Genomic DNA, 17,985 nt, shown 5'->3' with positions numbered 1-17,985 from the left:
GCCGTATGGCCTACTCCTGCTCCTATTTCTTATGTTCTTATGTTCTTATAACAGGATTTAAAATGTTTATTGCAGACATTGACAACGAGATTCAAAACCGCCTCCAGTGTGCCAGTGCAGCCTTCGGCCGCCTGAGGAAAAAAGAGTGTTTGAAGATCAGGCCCTCAAAACTGCCACCAAGCTCATGGTCTACAGGGCTGTAGTAATACACGCCCTCCTGTATGGCTCAGAGACATGGACCATGTACAGTAGACACCTCAAGTCGCTGGAGAAATACCACCAATGATGCCTCTGCAAAATCCTACAAATCCCCTGGGAGGACAGACACACCAACATTAGCGTCCTCGACCAGGCCAACATCCCCAACATTGAAGCACTGACCACACTTGAACTACTTGGAACTCCTTCACGGCAAATGAGCCAAAGGTGGGCAGAGGAAACATTACAGGGACACCCCCAAAGCCTGCCTGAAAAAGTGCAACATCCCCACTGACACCTGGGAGTCCCTGGCCAAACATCACTCTAAGTGGAGGAAGTGCATCTGGGAGGGCGCTGAGCACCTCGAGTCTCATCACCGAGAGCATGCAGAAATCAAGCGCAGGCAGCGGAAAGAGCGTGCGGCAAACCTGTCCCACCCACCCTTTCCCTCAAAGACTATCTGCCCCACCTGTGACAGGGACTGTGACTCTCGTATTGGACTGTTCAGCCACCTAAGGACTCATTTTAAGAGTGGAAGCAAGTCTTCCTCGATTCCGAGGGACTGCCTATGATGATGATGAAGTGTTTAAATTATTTTTTTTAATTTATTTTTCTGTACTTTAAAAGTCTCATGCTGATAAAAGCAGGCCTTACGCCTGCTTTTATCAGTCGTAAGAATTTGAAAGACATTCTCCGCTCACGGAGGCCATCTAGTTTCTGACAGATCGCAAGTGCTGGGTTTAGGCGCATGCCGTTTGTATACCTAAACTCGGAACTTGCGGGGACCCCACGGGTGCATGCACACCTCGTATGTGCCCGTGGGGAGCGCGATTTAAGGACCATTACTAGGTTGAGATGGAGGCTTGAGTGGAGGATAAACATGAGCATCGACCTGTTGAGGCGAATGACCTGTTCCTATACTGTAAAATTCTGTGTAATTCCACATAGCCTTGGTCAGACCTCATCTGGAGTACTGTGTTCAGTTTTAGGCACTGAACTCAAAAAAGATATAATGGGCTTAGAGAGGGTGCAGCGCTGATTCACCAGAATTATATTGGGACTAATTTTGAGGGAAGATTGTATAAACATAGCTTGTATTTCCTTAAGTTTAGAGCGTTGAGCGATTAACTAATCGAGATGTTTAAAATGATAAAAAGATTTGATTAGGGTACATACAGAGTAACTAGTTCCTCTGGTGGAGACCAAGAGGGCATGAGCTTAATATTAAAGCTGGACTATTTAGGAGTGAAATCAGGAAACAATTTTTCACACAAAGGGTAGTGGAACTTTGGAACTTGCTCCCCAAAAGACTGTGGATCAAATTGATCAAGACTGAGATCCATAGAATTTTGTTCGGTAAATTTATGAACGCATATGGAACAAAGGCAGGTAAATGGAGTTGAAGTACAGATCAGCCATGATCTCAAGGAGCTGAAATGGTCTACTTCTGTTCCTAAAGTACCGACATTCCTATGTTTTTATGTTCCTAGGATTATGAACTGGAACTAAGTGGCTAATGTGAACTATTTTATTGTATTATGATTTTTATACATTACTGTTATGTATCCATTTGAAATGGGCTTGACACTATTTAAAATATTTTCATTTAAAACTTTTAACTATCTAAGAAAGGATTTAGATGCATGTCCAAACACAGAAATAATAGTGTTCAAAATCCATAGTGCGACAAATCTTTTATTATTCTTTGTACACCGAGAAAATGTAAGTGCTGAATTGTATAAATGGACACATACAATAATGTTGAATGATACTATCAGTTACACCACTATTTTTGCAACTATTTTCATCTTATCATGTTCAAATTGATATTTACAATACCTAGACTATTACACATTAATACCCAGAAATTATGTTAAGTGATATTAGTGTACAAACATTTAACTTGTTTGTATGAAATTACTTTTTCGGTGAGGTGTTAGCCCATTTAAAATAAACGGATTATTGCTTCTGTTGAAATAATAAAGTAATTTTCTATGAATGAATTAAGCATTTTTACACTAATAATGTTCAGTGTATTTTGTAGGCTTAACAGCCATATTTCCCAATTAGGCAAAGGGTAAGGGAGAAATCACAAACTGGTAATGACGGGAGTGGTAAACTTTGCAACTGCCGTTAAAGGTCAATATAGTTTGCTGCACATGAATATGGTAAGCTCTGTTTGAAAAGGTTCCATGTAAGATAGATCTTATTACTTTTGAAATGCTCTTTCTGCTTTGTGGGTATTTGAAAATGTTTGAGAACCTGTTTATTTATTACTGATGTGGAGGACATTTTAGGTGCTTTATTGGTCTGTTTGAGACACTAAAAGTACATCTGAAACATAAATACTTTCATGTGGGTTTAGTGGATGATAATAAAGTATTCAAAAACTATTTTATTCAAGTGCCAAAGTGAAGGGATATGACCCATAGTATGGGATAGCATCACATTTGAAGAGGGTAAAAGAGAATTAGTGATTAGGTGACAACAAGCTTATAGATTGTAAGTGGAAGGGAAGGCTAAAGAAAGTAAGGAGTTCCACAGTTTTGAAATCCTGAGAAAATATTTGTTAGAGTAGGAAACTACAATGAGTTTTGATTTCAACATAATGAGGATACTGGGAGTAGGAAGAGCATGTAGTGTATCTGCAGCTTGGAAGAAACAAGAGGAGAATGTTCAGAAAAACACTGACAATAGTATCAGTAACACAAAGAGACAAGAAAGATTGAAGCGGACAGAAAGAGGTTGGAGACTAGAGATAAGAGAGGGATCACCAATCAGAGGAGAAGCCTTTACTTATATCCTGTCCAAAATGTGAGAAGTGCTTGAAGAGCCTTCCATCCCTGCCCAGTAAGGGAACAGCATTTATGTTTTTTGATGGACTTGGGTGTGTTGGAGAGTTAAGGATTATTGAAGAGGAAAATGTTTGGCACTATAATAGCTGTTCATAAGAAAGAAGTATGATAAGAAGGTAAGACATTTGTGAAGGAATTCAATAGTTCCATAAATATCTGGAATGTCAAAATATTTTTTTAAAGAAAAATAGAACCACTAACTTATATGCACTTCAAATGTTATTTTAAGCACGTTATTTTTTTTAAATTGCTGTCATTTCATTTCACAAGCTAAGAAATGATCATACTCCTTAACATCGATTTCAAAAGAATACTTATAATTTAAAATAAATATTGTGGAGTGTCCTACAATGGTTTTGGTCAATAGGGTCAAAACCTTGACTTCTTCTTTCTCTTCAGAGAAGACTTAAAAGGAAACTCTGTGCCTTTCTAAATAGAATAGCACAATAATTTATTTGAAGAAGTGACTGAGTTGCTAACTAAAATTTATGTTCTCTGTTGTTTTATGTAAATAATATATTTATTGGGGCTGAACTCGAGCACCTATGGGTGTATACAAGGTGCGCACACATCCACTACGCATGCGCTGAAATCCGGAACTTGCAATCTGTCAAAAATCCTCTTGACAGATCGTATGAATCAGAAGGAAATGGACATTCGCTGGCGGAGAGTTGGGCTATTTCATAGAATCAAAGAATCATAGAAATTTACAGCATGGAAGGAGGCCATTTCAGCCCATCGTGTCCGTGCCGGCCAACAAAGAGTTATCCAGCCTAATCCTACTTTCCAGCACTAGTTCCGTAGTCCTGTAGGTTACAGCACTTCAAGTGCACCTCTAAGTACTGTTTAAATGTGGTGAGGGTTTCTGCCTCTACCATCCTTTCAGGCAGTGAGTTCCAGACCCCCCTCAAGCCTCTGGGTGAAGAAATTTCCCCTCAAATCCCCTCTAAACCTCCCACCAATTATTTTAAATCTATGCCCATTAGTTGTTGACCTCTCTGCTAAGGGAAATAGGTCCTTCCTATCCACTCTATCTAGGTCCCTCATAATTTTATACACCTCAATAAGGTCTCTCCTCAGCATCCTCGGTTCCAAAGAAAGAAAATTCAGCCTATTCAATCTTCCCTCATAGCTAAAATTCTCCAGTCCAGGCAACATCCTCGTAAATCTCCGTGACATTCTTACGCCTGATAAAAGGCCTGCTTTTATCAGCGTAAAACTTTTAAAGGAGAGAAATATACATTTCTTCCAATAATTTAAACATTAAAAACCTGTGAAATAAGGCAAGTTCATTTTTAGACCCTGTAAAATATGTAAAAAAATAAACATTTTGTTTTAAATCATTAATTAAATTCCATTTTGATTAATTTTAAATATGTGATTTAAAAAATATATTATTTTAAGTGTAGTGTATTTTGGGGGGGTGGGTATTCCCATTCATATTTATGATGATTCCATACAAACAGAACTCACCACAAGTATGAATGCGAATACCCCTACTTTGATTTGTGGGCCAGCCACGTGATCCCAGGGGTGCTTGCAAAATGCCTGCACTCCTGGGATATGTGGGGCTCTACGCAGACCTACACATAGAGGCCCAGGACCGTAAGTCTCTGACCCTCTCCGGACCAGCAGGTAAGTTCGTAGATTTTTTTTTCAGGTCGGAGGCATCCGACCGCAATTTTTGCACCAGTATATTAGAAAGAATTGTCCTTATATTTTTTTCTTTTGATTAAGAAGTGAGCACCCCATTTATCTTTTACAGGAGATCGATGCATATTGAATGAGATGTCTAGCCCTCTTTGCTGCAATTGTTTTACTAACATATGAGAAAATCTTACTATAATAGGGAAAGAGCAGGGAAGTGGGACTAATTGGATAGCTCTGCCAAAGAGCCAAATGGCCTTCTTCTGTGCTGTATGATACTGTGATTCTATGAACAGAGATTCTTTCTTGATGTGGCACAAAATGGCAGATAGGGGGAAATGTAATGGTATTACTAACCATATTAAAATATTGTTTTAAAAATGAAACAGATATCAATATTATTCCCAGCAAGTATGCAAAGCAGTGTTCTCAACTTTTGAAAATACAGAGTAAAAATACCCACTGTGCTCATTTCTGTCACACAAGGGAACGTATGTCATAGTGTTGTGCACTGCCAGCCCACATATTTCTGTCCATTAATTTTAAAGGGCACAAAATCATGAGCTGGGAATGTATAATTTTGTAATATGCACTCTTGGCATGCAACAGGAGAGGGTGCAGTGTATAATTACAAAATATTAGATATTACCCCCATCGTATGGCTTCCTGGATGGCCCAGTTCATAAAAGTAGCATATAGCTGTGCCTTACAGACTTTAGGCAGTAAGTAACTGTGCTTGTCAGAACAGAAGATATAAGATTCAATTCCTGACCTATGCTGAGTTAGAGTGGCAGAAGAGATGACTCAATTAATCTCAGCACCCTAGACCTATTGCTCCCTCTCCTGATTGATATTTAGTGACTCTTGTTGGAAGGTATGTATGTATGAACATGGGATGAGGATGGGATTAGGCTCAGACCTTGTCCTCCTCCTCCCCATTGAATAGCCTGTACGGGCTCACACATGAGGAATGGTCACTTGGACAAGGTACTTTGAGGGCTACTGGTGCGCATCAAACCATACTGACGGTCAAAGCCTTGAGGAAGAGGAGAAAAAAAATACAAAAAGCCTGTATAGAAGATCATCAATCAAATTACATCCGATTTAGTCTAATGAATAGTTTATTGGAATAAACTTGTGAACTGATAAATATTATTGTTACAAACTGGATCGCCATCTTGCCAGTGTCCAAAGATACCTGTAATCACTAAGACATTAAAAATGAAACCTATTGGACATCATTCCGACCTGTAAATGACTTTGATGTTTAATTAGCAATTGAGTGGCACAAGTGTTAAGTTTTCCTTTATCTTGAGCAGCGGGTTTGGGTAAGGAGAGTGGGTCGGGACGGTTAAGGGCAGTGTGCCGCGAGTACAGGGAGCCCTGGACTGCGGAAAACCTTTGATGCATCAACCTCTGTGTAAAGAAATGGTCATGAGTGAAATGTAGAGGACAACGAAAACACAATAGACAATAAAAACTTGACATCAATTGCCCACGTGTCAGATAAACCAAATTACCTGTATTTGCAAAAGATTTTGTTAATTGGTTGAAACGATTTGTGAAAAGTATTTTTTTCTCCCAGTATTAAAAACGTCTCGCTTGTTTAGGGTTCACGACGGTTTTTATGGTTCCCTGCAAATTACAATCTGTCTGTCACTTGAATCTCGGGAATCTGTTCATTAAACAGTCCACAGTTGAAGTTAACAGAGTGATTTATTTTGTTGTGAGGCTGTTTGTTTTCCAATCCAACCTCTAGATCGCAATTTATTTTGGGAGGGGCGGATGGGCATGGAGTCGCCTACACGGACTCTGTTTCCTCCTGTTATTATTAATGCAAACCATTCGGGGTTAAAGGCGTGATTTTATCTAAAGTCACGTCTGCGTCGCACTCCAGCTCATAAACCGAATCTGTGGCTAGTTCGTTAGTGGCCGAGATCTGGGACATCCTGTCGAAGATCTGGTTGTCGTTGATGCAGTCCACCACGTTGGGAATCATATTGACATAAGCGGTCACGATCTCCTTGTGGAAGACTGTGTCCTGGTTGTAGGACACCAGCTCGTTGCTTATGTTGACGGTCTCCACTTGGTTGCTGGAGCAAAAGTTGCGGCAGCCCAGGAGGCTGGCGAAAGCTTTGCGAAACTCCGCGTTGAAAGCGTAGACGACCGGGTTGAGGGTGGAGTTTGCCCAACCGAACCAGACGAAAATATCGAAGGTGGTCTCGCTGACACAGGGCAATCTGGAGGCGGAGGCCCGGGAGCTCCGGTCGCAGAAAGGGACCATGCAGTTCAGGATGAAGAAGGGCAGCCAGCAGCAAACGAAAACTCCCATGATGATGGACAGGGTCTTGAGCACCTTCGTCTCCTTCGTGAAGGAGCTCTTCAGGGTGCTGTGGTGCTGAAGCTGCTGCTGCTGAGAGTCCCGTTTCCTCCGGTGGCAGCTCTGTGCATGCTCGGCGGCTCTCTCCAGCGAGGCGATCCGCCGGATCTGGATCTGAGCGATCCTGTAGATGCGGGTGTAAGTGACCAGCATGATGGCCACGGGGATGTAGAAACTGACCAGGGAGGACGAGATGGCGTAAGTCCTGTTCAGGCTGGAGTCGCAGCTCTCCGGCGGAGCCGCCGCTTCGGGCTCGGCCGTGTGCCAGTTGAGCTGTACGGGTATGAAGGATATGAGGACGGATAGTGCCCAGGTCACCCCGAGCATCACCAAAGCCAGCCGGCGGGTCATCTTGCGCTCGTAGCGGAAAGGGCTGGAGATGGCCCAGTACCTGTCCACGCTGATCACACACAGGTTGAGGATGGACGCGGTCGAGCACATGATGTCGAAAGCCACCCAAACCTTGCAGAACGCCCCGAAAGGCCAGTAAGCAGCCACCTCCGCCACCGCTTTCCAGGGCATCACCAGGACGGCCACCAAGAGGTCCGAGACCGCCAAGGACACGATGAAAATATTGGTGACTTTGCTTCGGAGGTGGCGGAACCTGACCACGGCTGCACAGACCAGAGCATTCCCGAACAACGTGAAAAGGATTAATAAGCAGAGTAGGGACCCAGTCAGGACGCGAGGCAGCAGCTCCTTCTGGGCACTTGTTGGCTCCTCGCTCAGCGTCCCGTTCGGCATCATTCCTTGCAGGGAAGTGGCGTGGAGTGGACTCCTCCGGCTCTCAGATCCGACCCTCCATGCCTGACTCACGGTCCGAGCACAATTCAAAGAGCATCCTTGAAGGAAAGCCGTTTAAAGCCCAGAGTTTGACAGCGCGCTGCCCATATCCTCTCTCCGTGCTCTTGCTGGCACATCACCGACCGACGCAGCTCACCGGGAATATATGTGTCATTTTCGTAGAGGCCAATAAAACATAAGGACATCACTCATTTTCCAGATCTCAGTCGATGCTTCATTCGATCCTTGTAAACAGGAAAGGGGGAGAGCGGGAAAGCCCCACCGTGTTAGCTTTTGGAACTAATTCACTTGATTTGAAATGTCTCTGAAAATATATTACCAAATACAACTCACGCAGAGTTCAAATCCAAAATCGCCCAGAAATTAATCGGTGTTTAAGTCAAAATAATTCAAATTCCTTCAAGGAAAACACCCCTCCCCCTCTTTCCCGGCCAACTGAAGAAGTGCCAATGTGTCCTTATTAACAAAAAGAAACCGATCACATTCCCAATTCTAGACTTTCCTTGTGCATCCGATGTCTTAACAGTGATTCCTGGTCGTGCTCAGACAGGTTAGGGTCACAGTTCACAGAAGGATCCAGTCAAATCTATCAGAATAAAATAACACACATCTCGTGCCCTTGTCGTTTATGACTGGTGCGGCATTTACCACAAGTTGCTATTATTAACTAAGCTTCTCTGCAGTGCACTTCTCTCGTCAACTACAGAGCGCAGATAACCAAACAGCGGCACTTAGAGTTGTCACACATCCTTTCAGGTTGAATCTATATAGATATAGATATAGATATATGATGCTGTACATGATTCCCTCGCCCCCTCTTATATTTTGTTTTCGGATCCGATAAGGAAGGGAGAGAATGTAGCAGGATTTAGGCAATGCACAGGAAGAGTTAGGGATTACTATTGCAAATCCGAGTCTAACGGCACTGACAGGAATTCTGGAAGCATTCGCTCGCCTTGGTTGTGAGTTGAAAAATGTGTGCAGAGTTTAACGATAGAGCTGAAGAACTAATGAAAGGAAGGGATGGTTTTGCTCTTTAATGGTCTCATAAGTCTCCTTACCTGTATGCACGTTTTTCTCTCCACGTCAGCGGCGGAAAAAAACCCCGAAACGAAAGCTAATTGTAGCGCTGTGCTACCCGAGTCCATCTTTGGCAGGGCGGGTGGGCAGAGCTAACAATGTGCGCCTAAAATGCACGCATGCGCTTAAATAAAAAAAATGTTTAAAAAATTAAGAAAGAAACACTCAGTGCGCATGCGCTGTAAAAATATCAGCACGTGTAGGGTCTGCCTGGATCACCAGTGAGAATCCATTGGTGGCAGAGGTGGATTTGTAGGTAGGAAATACAGCTTCAATCAAAAGATGGATGCAAGGAAAGGGCGCAGAGAAGGCGAAAGGGTCAGAGACGGAGAGCGGAGAAGGGGAAGCTGTAAGGGCCAAGAGATTTCTCGCGGAAGAAATTGAGCCCCTGGTAGACATAATTGAGAGTAGATGGAAGCTCTTGAAAACAAAGGGAGCTTCGGTAAAAAGAAACTTAAACCCTCTGTACTTGCAAACGTTTGGGACCAGCTTTTAGTAGAGTTTAATGCAATGTCCATTACCCCGAGAAGCGGTGCACAGCTCAAAAAGAAGTGACAGGACCTCGGACAAGTAGTGACTGTAAGTAATAATTTAAATTTAAATTTATTTATGTTTTTAAATTATATTTATATTTATGCACTGCAATAACATATGTAAATGTGATTCATGTGTGTATATGTTCAGAAGGACCCTCTCTTAAAAAGTTCAATTTTTATCTTTGCAGAAGATGGTGTCACAGATCAACCAAGAACGGTCACAAACTGGAGGAGGTCCGGCAAGTAGGCCATGGAGGAGAGGATACCTTATATGATTAAATCTTAACAGGAGAAGACCAACCATCAATGCGGAAGCTGGGCCCAGTTTCCTAAGAGAGGGTAAGCCCTGCAAATTGCACAGTCTGGTTTAGCTAAATGTTACATACTGCATGTGTTGGCTACACTTCCCCTTCCTCCCTGCTGCTAACCAAGCATCCATGTTATGATTTGCACATCAGGAGGAGACAGAAAGTGCACCTGAAGTAGAAGAAAAGCATGTTCAGGAGACCGCCATTCCAGATATTCTGTATCAGGAGAATGAAGGGCAGCAGGAAGACTTCAACAACAAGATGATTACACTGGATTTGGAAATGCTGAATCTCTTGAGGATTCCAAGCCTGTTCCTGAACGAATCCACCGACGGGACATTTCTAAGTGTGCCATCTGAGGCTGCAGCTCCCAGTGTGTCGCAGCAAGCCACACCTGCGAGATATCAGAGGAGGGTGGAAGGGAGAACTGAAGCAGAAATACAGGATGCAGAGCACATAGGATATCTCATGCGGATGAGTGGGGAGAACATCCAACAATCGAGATTGCACCTGGAGACCTTCGGTGGGGTGATGGTAGAATTAGCGGGACTGAGAGATGAAGTAGCAACACTGGCTAAAGGAATGGGTGTGGTGAGGGGAGAAATTGTGGGACTGTCATTAGAGGTGGCAAGACTTTTGGGACAGATGACAGAGGTAGTAGCAGCAATAAGGGGGCACACCCAGGCTGTCATTGCTGTCACTAACATTCTAACCCACAGACCAAAGTCAGAGGTTGATCCACAGGCTGAGGATGATTCTGAAGAGGAACCCTGACCTTCCACAATGACACATGCTAGCTCTGTCCCTGTCGTAATCGAACAGCAAGAAACGCGCCATCAGAAAGAAAACAGAAAAAACCTTGGGGTAGGGTGGACGAGGAAGCAGAAGTCTGCAACAATGGACATGCGCAGGGGTAGCGGCATCAACAGGCTCAGGAGTGGCGCACAGTGCGAAGGAAGAGGATAGATTGCTTGTTTGTTTGTTTAGTTCATTTAAAAGTTTGACACCTAATTTATTATAGTTTTTAAAGTTATTAAAGTTAAAAGATAAGTTATGTTAAGCTAAGTACAACTGTGCTGTACAAATGTTTAAAATAGTTATTTTGGACTTTTAACCTGAATCCTGCACATTATTTTTTTAATCCAGCACTATAAAATCTTTTTGGATTATGTCACGGATTCAACACGTCAAATGGCCTCATTCCTTGTAACCTATAAGTTTAAATGAAACGGGCAGGTTCCAGTACTAAGGTGTTCATGGATCCTGACTTGATCTGGGTCACTGATGCATGCAATGCAGGACCATGGTACATGAATCAGTGACCCTGAACAAGTCTAGATCCATGAACATCCTAGTACTGGAACCTGCCCCTGTTTCATTTAAACTTATAGGTTACAAGGAATGAGGCCATTCGACACGTTGACATGTTGAATCTGTGACATGTTGAAATCGGTAAGAACATCTGATTGGGAATCAAGTTGTCATTAGGCAATTCCTATTGTTAAGGAGCATATCATGCAATACTTCTGCCTATTGAGTCACTGGAGAAACAACAGCAACCAGCTTTTATATTACGCCTTTAACATTGAAAAATATCTCCGGGTGCTTCACACAGGTGTAATCAGACCAAAATAGACACCCAGCCATGAAAGGAGCTATTAGGAGGGATGACCAAAATCCTGGTCAAAGAGTTGGGGTTGGGAGGGTCTTAAAGAAGGAGAAAGAGGCAGAGAGGTTCAATGAGTAAATTCCAGAATGTGGGGCCTAGACGGTTGAATGCACAGCTGCCAATGGTGAGGCAAGGGGAGAAAAAATTTAGAGTTCTGGGGGGCATTTTCAGGCTGGAGGAGGTTAGAGTGTTAGGGCGGCAAAGGTCATGAAGGAATTTAAACATAGGGCTGAGAATTTTAAATTGGAGGCATTGGTGGACCAGGAGCCAATGTAGATCAGCGAGTACAGGGGTGATGGGTCAGTGGTGATGTGGGATAGGATATATGCAGCAGAGTTTTGGATGAGCTAAAGTTTAAGGAAGGTGGAGGATGCAAGCCCAGCTAGAAGTACAATAGAATAGTTGAGTCGGGACATGAAAAAGGCACACATTAGGGTTTCAGCAGATGGGCTAAGGCAAAAGTGGAGGTAAACTTCAATACAAGGCACTAAACATACTTATGAGGCAGATCAGACCCTTTGTAGTGGATACAAACATTTTTAAACTATTTAAATATCTCTTCAAATATATTATTGTTTATTCAGGTCCACCTAAGCATTGCAACACTATAATAAAACATTGAAAATTTAAGGGGGACTATTTAAAAACAAAATTCAATGTCCAGTCTTTAAAATAATTCACTGATCCTTTCCAATGTGCCTGGAATGTGTTGCGCTGTCTTACATGGTGGACCTGGGATAGCAGCGGGTCAAGTCGGCTGCATTGAAGAGTTTATCTGCTAAGGAAAAGGTTGGCCTGGGTATTTGCTGAAGAATGTGATGATTTTTCCTACCGTTTGTTAGAAGAAGGCTACTCTGCATTTTTGGTGATGTTCCTTGGTGTATCTTTGGCAATTTGTATCCAGTTGGAATTTCGAGGGAAAAGGCGAGTGGGGAAGATTTGTGTTTAATTTGCCTGCAGTTTTCTCAACCAAGGAGAAGCCTTAAAAGTATTTCTGCTAAATTACTTTTAAACTGCAGTTATTTGCTACAAAAACGCATGGAGGAACTTCGGGAAGGGATAGGAGCGGGCCAGCGCGATTTCTTTAAGTGTAGCTATGTTTTTTTCAAACAGTATTTAATCTGTGCGCAGTTTAAAAAATCGTTGTTGGGGAAAGTGGCCTAAATGGCCAGAAACGGCGCGTAAACAGCTTTTTACCGTACACCAGAATATATGGCGCCAAAAATTCTGGCACTGTTAGTTGGCACTGGCACCCAAACATTGGGTAAACTTTGAAATGTCCATACACGCCAGAAAAATCGCTGGATGCCAAAAAATCGGCGCCCAATCCTGGGGAAAATAGGGGCCCAAAAGCAGTATTTCCAGTAATATGAACGAAGGGCGTAAATTCGTCGTTGAAGTTACTATTTCAATTTTTGCAGCCTCACAAAGTCACGGTAGCTGTGATCAGTGCACCGAGCTCTGGCACGTACAGTACTACTCACTCCCATCTCACCCCAACAGACAGAGAGGGAACCTTGCGGGTCTGTGGTTCCTGCTCACACGCATCTCCTGGCAATGTCCCACATCTCACTCTTGAAAGCATTGGTGACCGATATGCCATGGTGCAATGAGCCTGCTCTTTAGTGGGTTTCATTACAATGAATCCTATTTATTGTCACTTGTAATCTGTCATTATTTGATATAAATGGCGATGAACAGGAAATGAAAATGGGACTTCACTGTGGCTGCACTTTTACAATGAGAATCAGTCAAGATAACCCTCTTTGTAATAAAGGCTGACATTGAGTAAGTTGCTTTATGTAGTGACTGCTCCTGCCAGTTTATGGCAATCTAGATACTGGCGTTTTAGAAGCCTGAAGAAATGAACATTTATGCACATGATAACTGAGCAGCTAACTATATAGAAACTTATATATAAATACGTGCAAAGGAATGGGGAGACCATGATGTTGTATGGAATAGCTGATTGTTGCTTTTCATCGCATTCCCTCATGAACTGTGGAGCTCTCAACACAATCAGTGACATTTGGTCATCTCCAAAATACCGATGGAGGCTATCTTAAAATTATGAGATTTATCTTTTATATTGAATATAATCGGAACATCAGACGTACATTCCATAGTATTTACAGCACAGAAACAGGCCATTCGACCCACAAATCCATGCAGGTGTTTCTGCTCCACACGAGCTTCCTCCTACCCTTCTTCATCTAACCCCACCAACACATCCCTCTATTTCTTTAATCCTCATGTGATTTTCATGCTTCACCTTAAATGCATCAATGCTAGACGCCTCAACTATTAATTCTGGTAATTAGCTCCACATTCAAACCACTCGCTGGGTAAACAAGTTTCTCCTGAATTCCCTATTGGATTTATTAGTGATTATCTTATATTTATGGCCCCTACTTCTGGCGTTCGCCACAAGCAGAAACATCTCAATGTCTACCCTATCAAACCCTTTCATAATCTTAAGGACCTCTATCAGTTCATGCCTCAGACTACTCTTTTCTAGAGTAAAGAGCCTCAGCCTGACATGCGCTTAATCTGGGCAATGAGGAAATAATAAAGGTTTGTGGCTTTGTGGATCGAAGTAACCTTGTCATGTTCTAAATTAAAGGAATCTCTTAGCAAAAATGATGCGGTAGGAGTGATAATGGATGCTAAGATAGTTTTCATAATATGTTGTCTGTAGGCTCTTGCATAAGTAGCTCTGAACTGACCAGTGGGAGATAAGCGAGCGCTCTAGACATGACTTCCACTGAGTTTCCCTTGCACATGTTGGGAATCCCCAAGTCTTTGGTTGCTGCATCCCTGAAATGATGTATTTGAGACCTGAAACTCAGCCTGATGTAATATCATGAGCGCAAACCCACATCAAAATAGTTGTAGTGTTCTGTGTTAATTCTTGAAGTGTCAGTTTGATCAGTTTGAAATGGTGTTGAACTTTACATAGGATATACAGCACAGAAATAAGCAATTCAGCCCAACCAGTCTATGCCAGCATTTATGCTCCACTTGAGTCTCCTCCCGTCTTTCCTCATCTAAATCTATCAGCGTAACCCTCTATTCCCTTCTCCATCATTTGCTTATCTAGCCTCTCCTTAAATACATTTGTATATTCGCTTCAACCACTCCCTGTGGTAGCGAGTTCCACATTCTCACCACTCTCTGGGTAAAGAAGTTTCTTCTGAATTCCCTATTTGATTTCTTGGTGACTATCTTCGCTCTTCCCCTCTCTTCCACTCTCTCTGTGTCTACTCTATCAAAATCTTTCATAATTTTAAAGGTCTCTTATTAGGTCACCCCTCAGCTTTTTTTCAAGAGAAAAGAGACCCAGCCTGTTCATCCTTTCCCGATAGGTATAACTTCACATTTCTAGTATCATCTTTTAAATCTTTTTTGCACCCTCTCCAGTGCCTCTATATCCTTTTTATAATATGTCGACCAGAATTATACACAGTACTCCAACTCTACCCTAGGTTCGATACAAGTCGAGCAAAACTGCTCTACTTTTCAATTCTATCCCTCTAGAAATAAACCCTGATGATTGGTTTGCTTTTTTATGGCCTTGTTATCCTGTGTCGCTATTTTAATGATTTGTGTATTTGTACTCCAAAATCCGTTTGCTCTTCTATCCCATTTAGATTCTTAATTTCTAAGTAATATATGACCTCTTTATTTTTCTTACCAAAATGTAATACCTCACATGTATCTGTGTTGAAATTAATTTGCCAATTATATGCCCATTCTGCAAGTTTATTAATGTCTTCTTGAAATTTGTTGTAGTCCTCCTCAGTATTGGCTATCCCCCCTCCAAAATTGGTGTCATCCGCTAATATAAAAATTGTGTTTTGGATCCCAAAGTCTACATCATTAATATAAATTGTGAACAACAGTGGTCCCAGCACGGATCCTTGTGGAACACAACTTTCCACTTTCTGCCACTCTGAATAGCTACCCTTTACCCCTACTCTCTGCTTTCTGTCTTGAAGCCAGCTAGCTATCCATTCTGCCACTTGTCCCCTGACTCCGTATTCTCTAACCTGTAATTGTGGCTGCACCATCCAGGCAAGTGGTGAATAGTCCAGAACACTCTTGCCCTCAACCTTGTACATTGCAGAGAGGTGTTGATCCAGTCAGGAAGTGAGCTACTCATCATAGAGTACCCAACCTCTACTCTGTTCTTGTAGCTACATTGTTGATATGGCTGATCCAGTTAAAATTCTAGTCAGTGGTGATTTATAGGAAATGGATGATGCGATATTCAGCTTCTTCATTCTCAGAGGAGTTTTAAGTGAAGTTGTATAGAATCAGCTAAAAGCCTTGTTCCTGACATGATGAAGGAAAGGTCCATTGACTTAGTTGAGAATGCTGCCCTCAAAAACTGCTGGAGTAATGTCGTGGGGCTGAAATAATTGGCCTACAACAATCACAACCAGATATGATGCCAGCCATGGAGGATTTTCCTCTTGACTGCCATTGCCCTCAATGTTGCTAGAGCTCCTTGGTCCCATAGTCAGTCGGATGTTACTTAAATGTCAAGAACAATTACTCTCCTTCTTCCCTGTGGCATTCAGCTTCTGTGGATTAAGACTACGACAACATATGGAGATAAGAGTTTCTGGTGGAACCTGAACTGAGCAACAACAAGCAGGCTATTGGTGAATAGGTGTAATTTGATGCCATTATTTTGTTCATGATTGGACAGATGCTGATATGGCTGCAATTGGTCTGATTAGATTTGTCTAGCTTTTGTGGTTAGGACATACCTGGGTTTATTTAATATTGTAAGTCAAATGCCAGTGTCAGAGTTGCACCAGAACAGCTTGTCATGGGGAGCTAGTTTTGCTGTGCAAGTTTTCAGCAATATTGCCAAACACAACCCTCATGTCTTGATCATCGTAAAGATGGGAGACTAACCCTGGTTCAATGGGAAACATAAAAAGGTCATGCCAGGAACAGCATCAAACATACTGTAGATTGAGTTACTTGCATGGGAGTGCAACGACGGTTCACCAGACTGATTCCTGGGATGGGGGGTTGTTCTATGAGGAGAGATTGAGTAGACTAGGCCTCTAGAATTTAGAAGAATGAGAGGTGATCTCATTGAAACATACAAAATTCTTACAGGGCTTGACAGGGTAGATGCAGGGAGGATGTTTCCTCTGACTGAAGAGTCTAGAACAAGGGGTTGCAGTCTCAATAAATGGTCTGCCATTTAGGACTGAGATGAGGTGAAACTTCTTCACTTAGAGGGTGGTGAATCTTTGGAATTCTCTACCCCCAGAGGGCTGTGGGGACATTCAAGTATATTCAAGCAACAGAGAGATAGATAGATTTTTGGATATTAAGGGAATCAAGGGATATGGGGATAGTGCAGGAAAGTGAAGTAGAGGTCAAATATCAGCCATGATCTCATTGAATGGCGGAGCAGGCTCGAGGAGCCGTATGGCTTACTCCTGCTTCTATTTCTTATGTAAGAGCAGGAGTATGAGTATGAGAGAGGATTCATTGGCAATTTTGTTGTGCGAGGCCCCTTGGAGAAGAGCGACCATAACATTGTAGAATTCTTCATTAAGATGGAGAGTGACACAGTTAATTCAGGGACCAGGGTCCTGAACTTAAAGAAAGGTAACTTCGATGGTATGAGACGTGAATTGGCTAGGATAGACTGGCGAATGATACTTAAAGGGTTGATGGTGGATAGGCAATGGCAGACATTTAAAGATCACATGGATGAACTTCAACAATTGTACATCCCTGTCTGACGTAAAAATAAAACGGGGAAGGTGACTCAACCGTGGCTAACAAGGGAAATTAGAGATAGTGTTAAATCAAAGGAAGAGGCATATAAATTGGCCAGAAAAAGCAGCAAACCTGAAGATTGGGAGAAATTTAGAATTCAGCAGAGGAGGACAAACGCTTTAATTAGGAGGGGAAAATAAAGTATGAGAGTAAGCTTGCAGGGAACATAAAAACTGACTGCAAAAGCTTCTATAGATATGTGAAGAGAAAACGATTAGTGAAGACAAATGTAAGTCAGAATCAGGTGAATTTATAAATGGGGAACAAAGAAATGGTAGACCAATTGAACAAATACTTTGGTTCTGTCTTCACTAAGGAAGACACAGATAACCTTCCGGAAATATTAGGGAACTGGGGGTTAGTGAGAAGGAGGAACTGAAGGAAATCCTTAGTCAGGAAATTATGTTAGGGAAATTGATGGGATTGAAGGCAAATAAATCCCCAGGGCCTGATAGTCTGCATCCCAGAGTACTTAAGGAAGTGGCCCAGGAAATAGTGGATGCATTGATGGTCATTTTCCAACATTCTATAGATTCTGAATCAGTTCCTATGGATTGGAGGGTAGCTAATGTAACCCACTTTTTAAGAAAGGAGGGAGAGAGAAAACAGGGAATTATTGACCAGTTAGCCTGAAATCAGTAGTGGGGAAAATGTTGGAATCAATTATTAAAGACGTAATAGCAGCGCATTTGGAAAG

At 42.2% G+C, this 17,985-nt stretch overlaps 1 protein-coding gene across 3 annotated transcripts; it reads right to left on the bottom strand.

Annotated features, from left to right (window-relative positions):
* Positions 1-6,531: 6,531 nt before the first annotated feature.
* Positions 6,532-14,512, bottom strand: drd5a (dopamine receptor D5a). 3 transcript variants are annotated; one of them, XM_070864475.1, is made up of 2 exons: positions 14,499-14,512; positions 6,532-7,789 (listed from the first exon to the last, which is right to left on the bottom strand). In XM_070864475.1, exon 2 carries the CDS (start codon positions 7,600-7,602, stop codon positions 6,532-6,534), a length of 1,071 nt encoding a protein of 356 aa, XP_070720576.1. In that variant the 5' UTR covers positions 7,603-7,789; positions 14,499-14,512. The 3 variants fall into 3 exon arrangements, with proteins under 3 accessions (XP_070720576.1, XP_070720566.1, XP_070720557.1); XM_070864465.1 differs by lacking the exon at positions 14,499-14,512 and adding an exon at positions 13,976-14,010; XM_070864456.1 differs by lacking the exon at positions 14,499-14,512 and having other exon boundaries at positions 6,532-7,824.
* Positions 14,513-17,985: the final 3,473 nt, after the last annotated feature.

This window comes from Pristiophorus japonicus, chromosome 2 (genome assembly GCF_044704955.1).
Source record: "Pristiophorus japonicus isolate sPriJap1 chromosome 2, sPriJap1.hap1, whole genome shotgun sequence".
NCBI lineage: Eukaryota > Metazoa > Chordata > Chondrichthyes > Pristiophoridae > Pristiophorus > Pristiophorus japonicus.
Note: the sequence above shows the minus strand (reverse complement) of the source record. Positions and strands in the feature narration are given on the sequence as shown.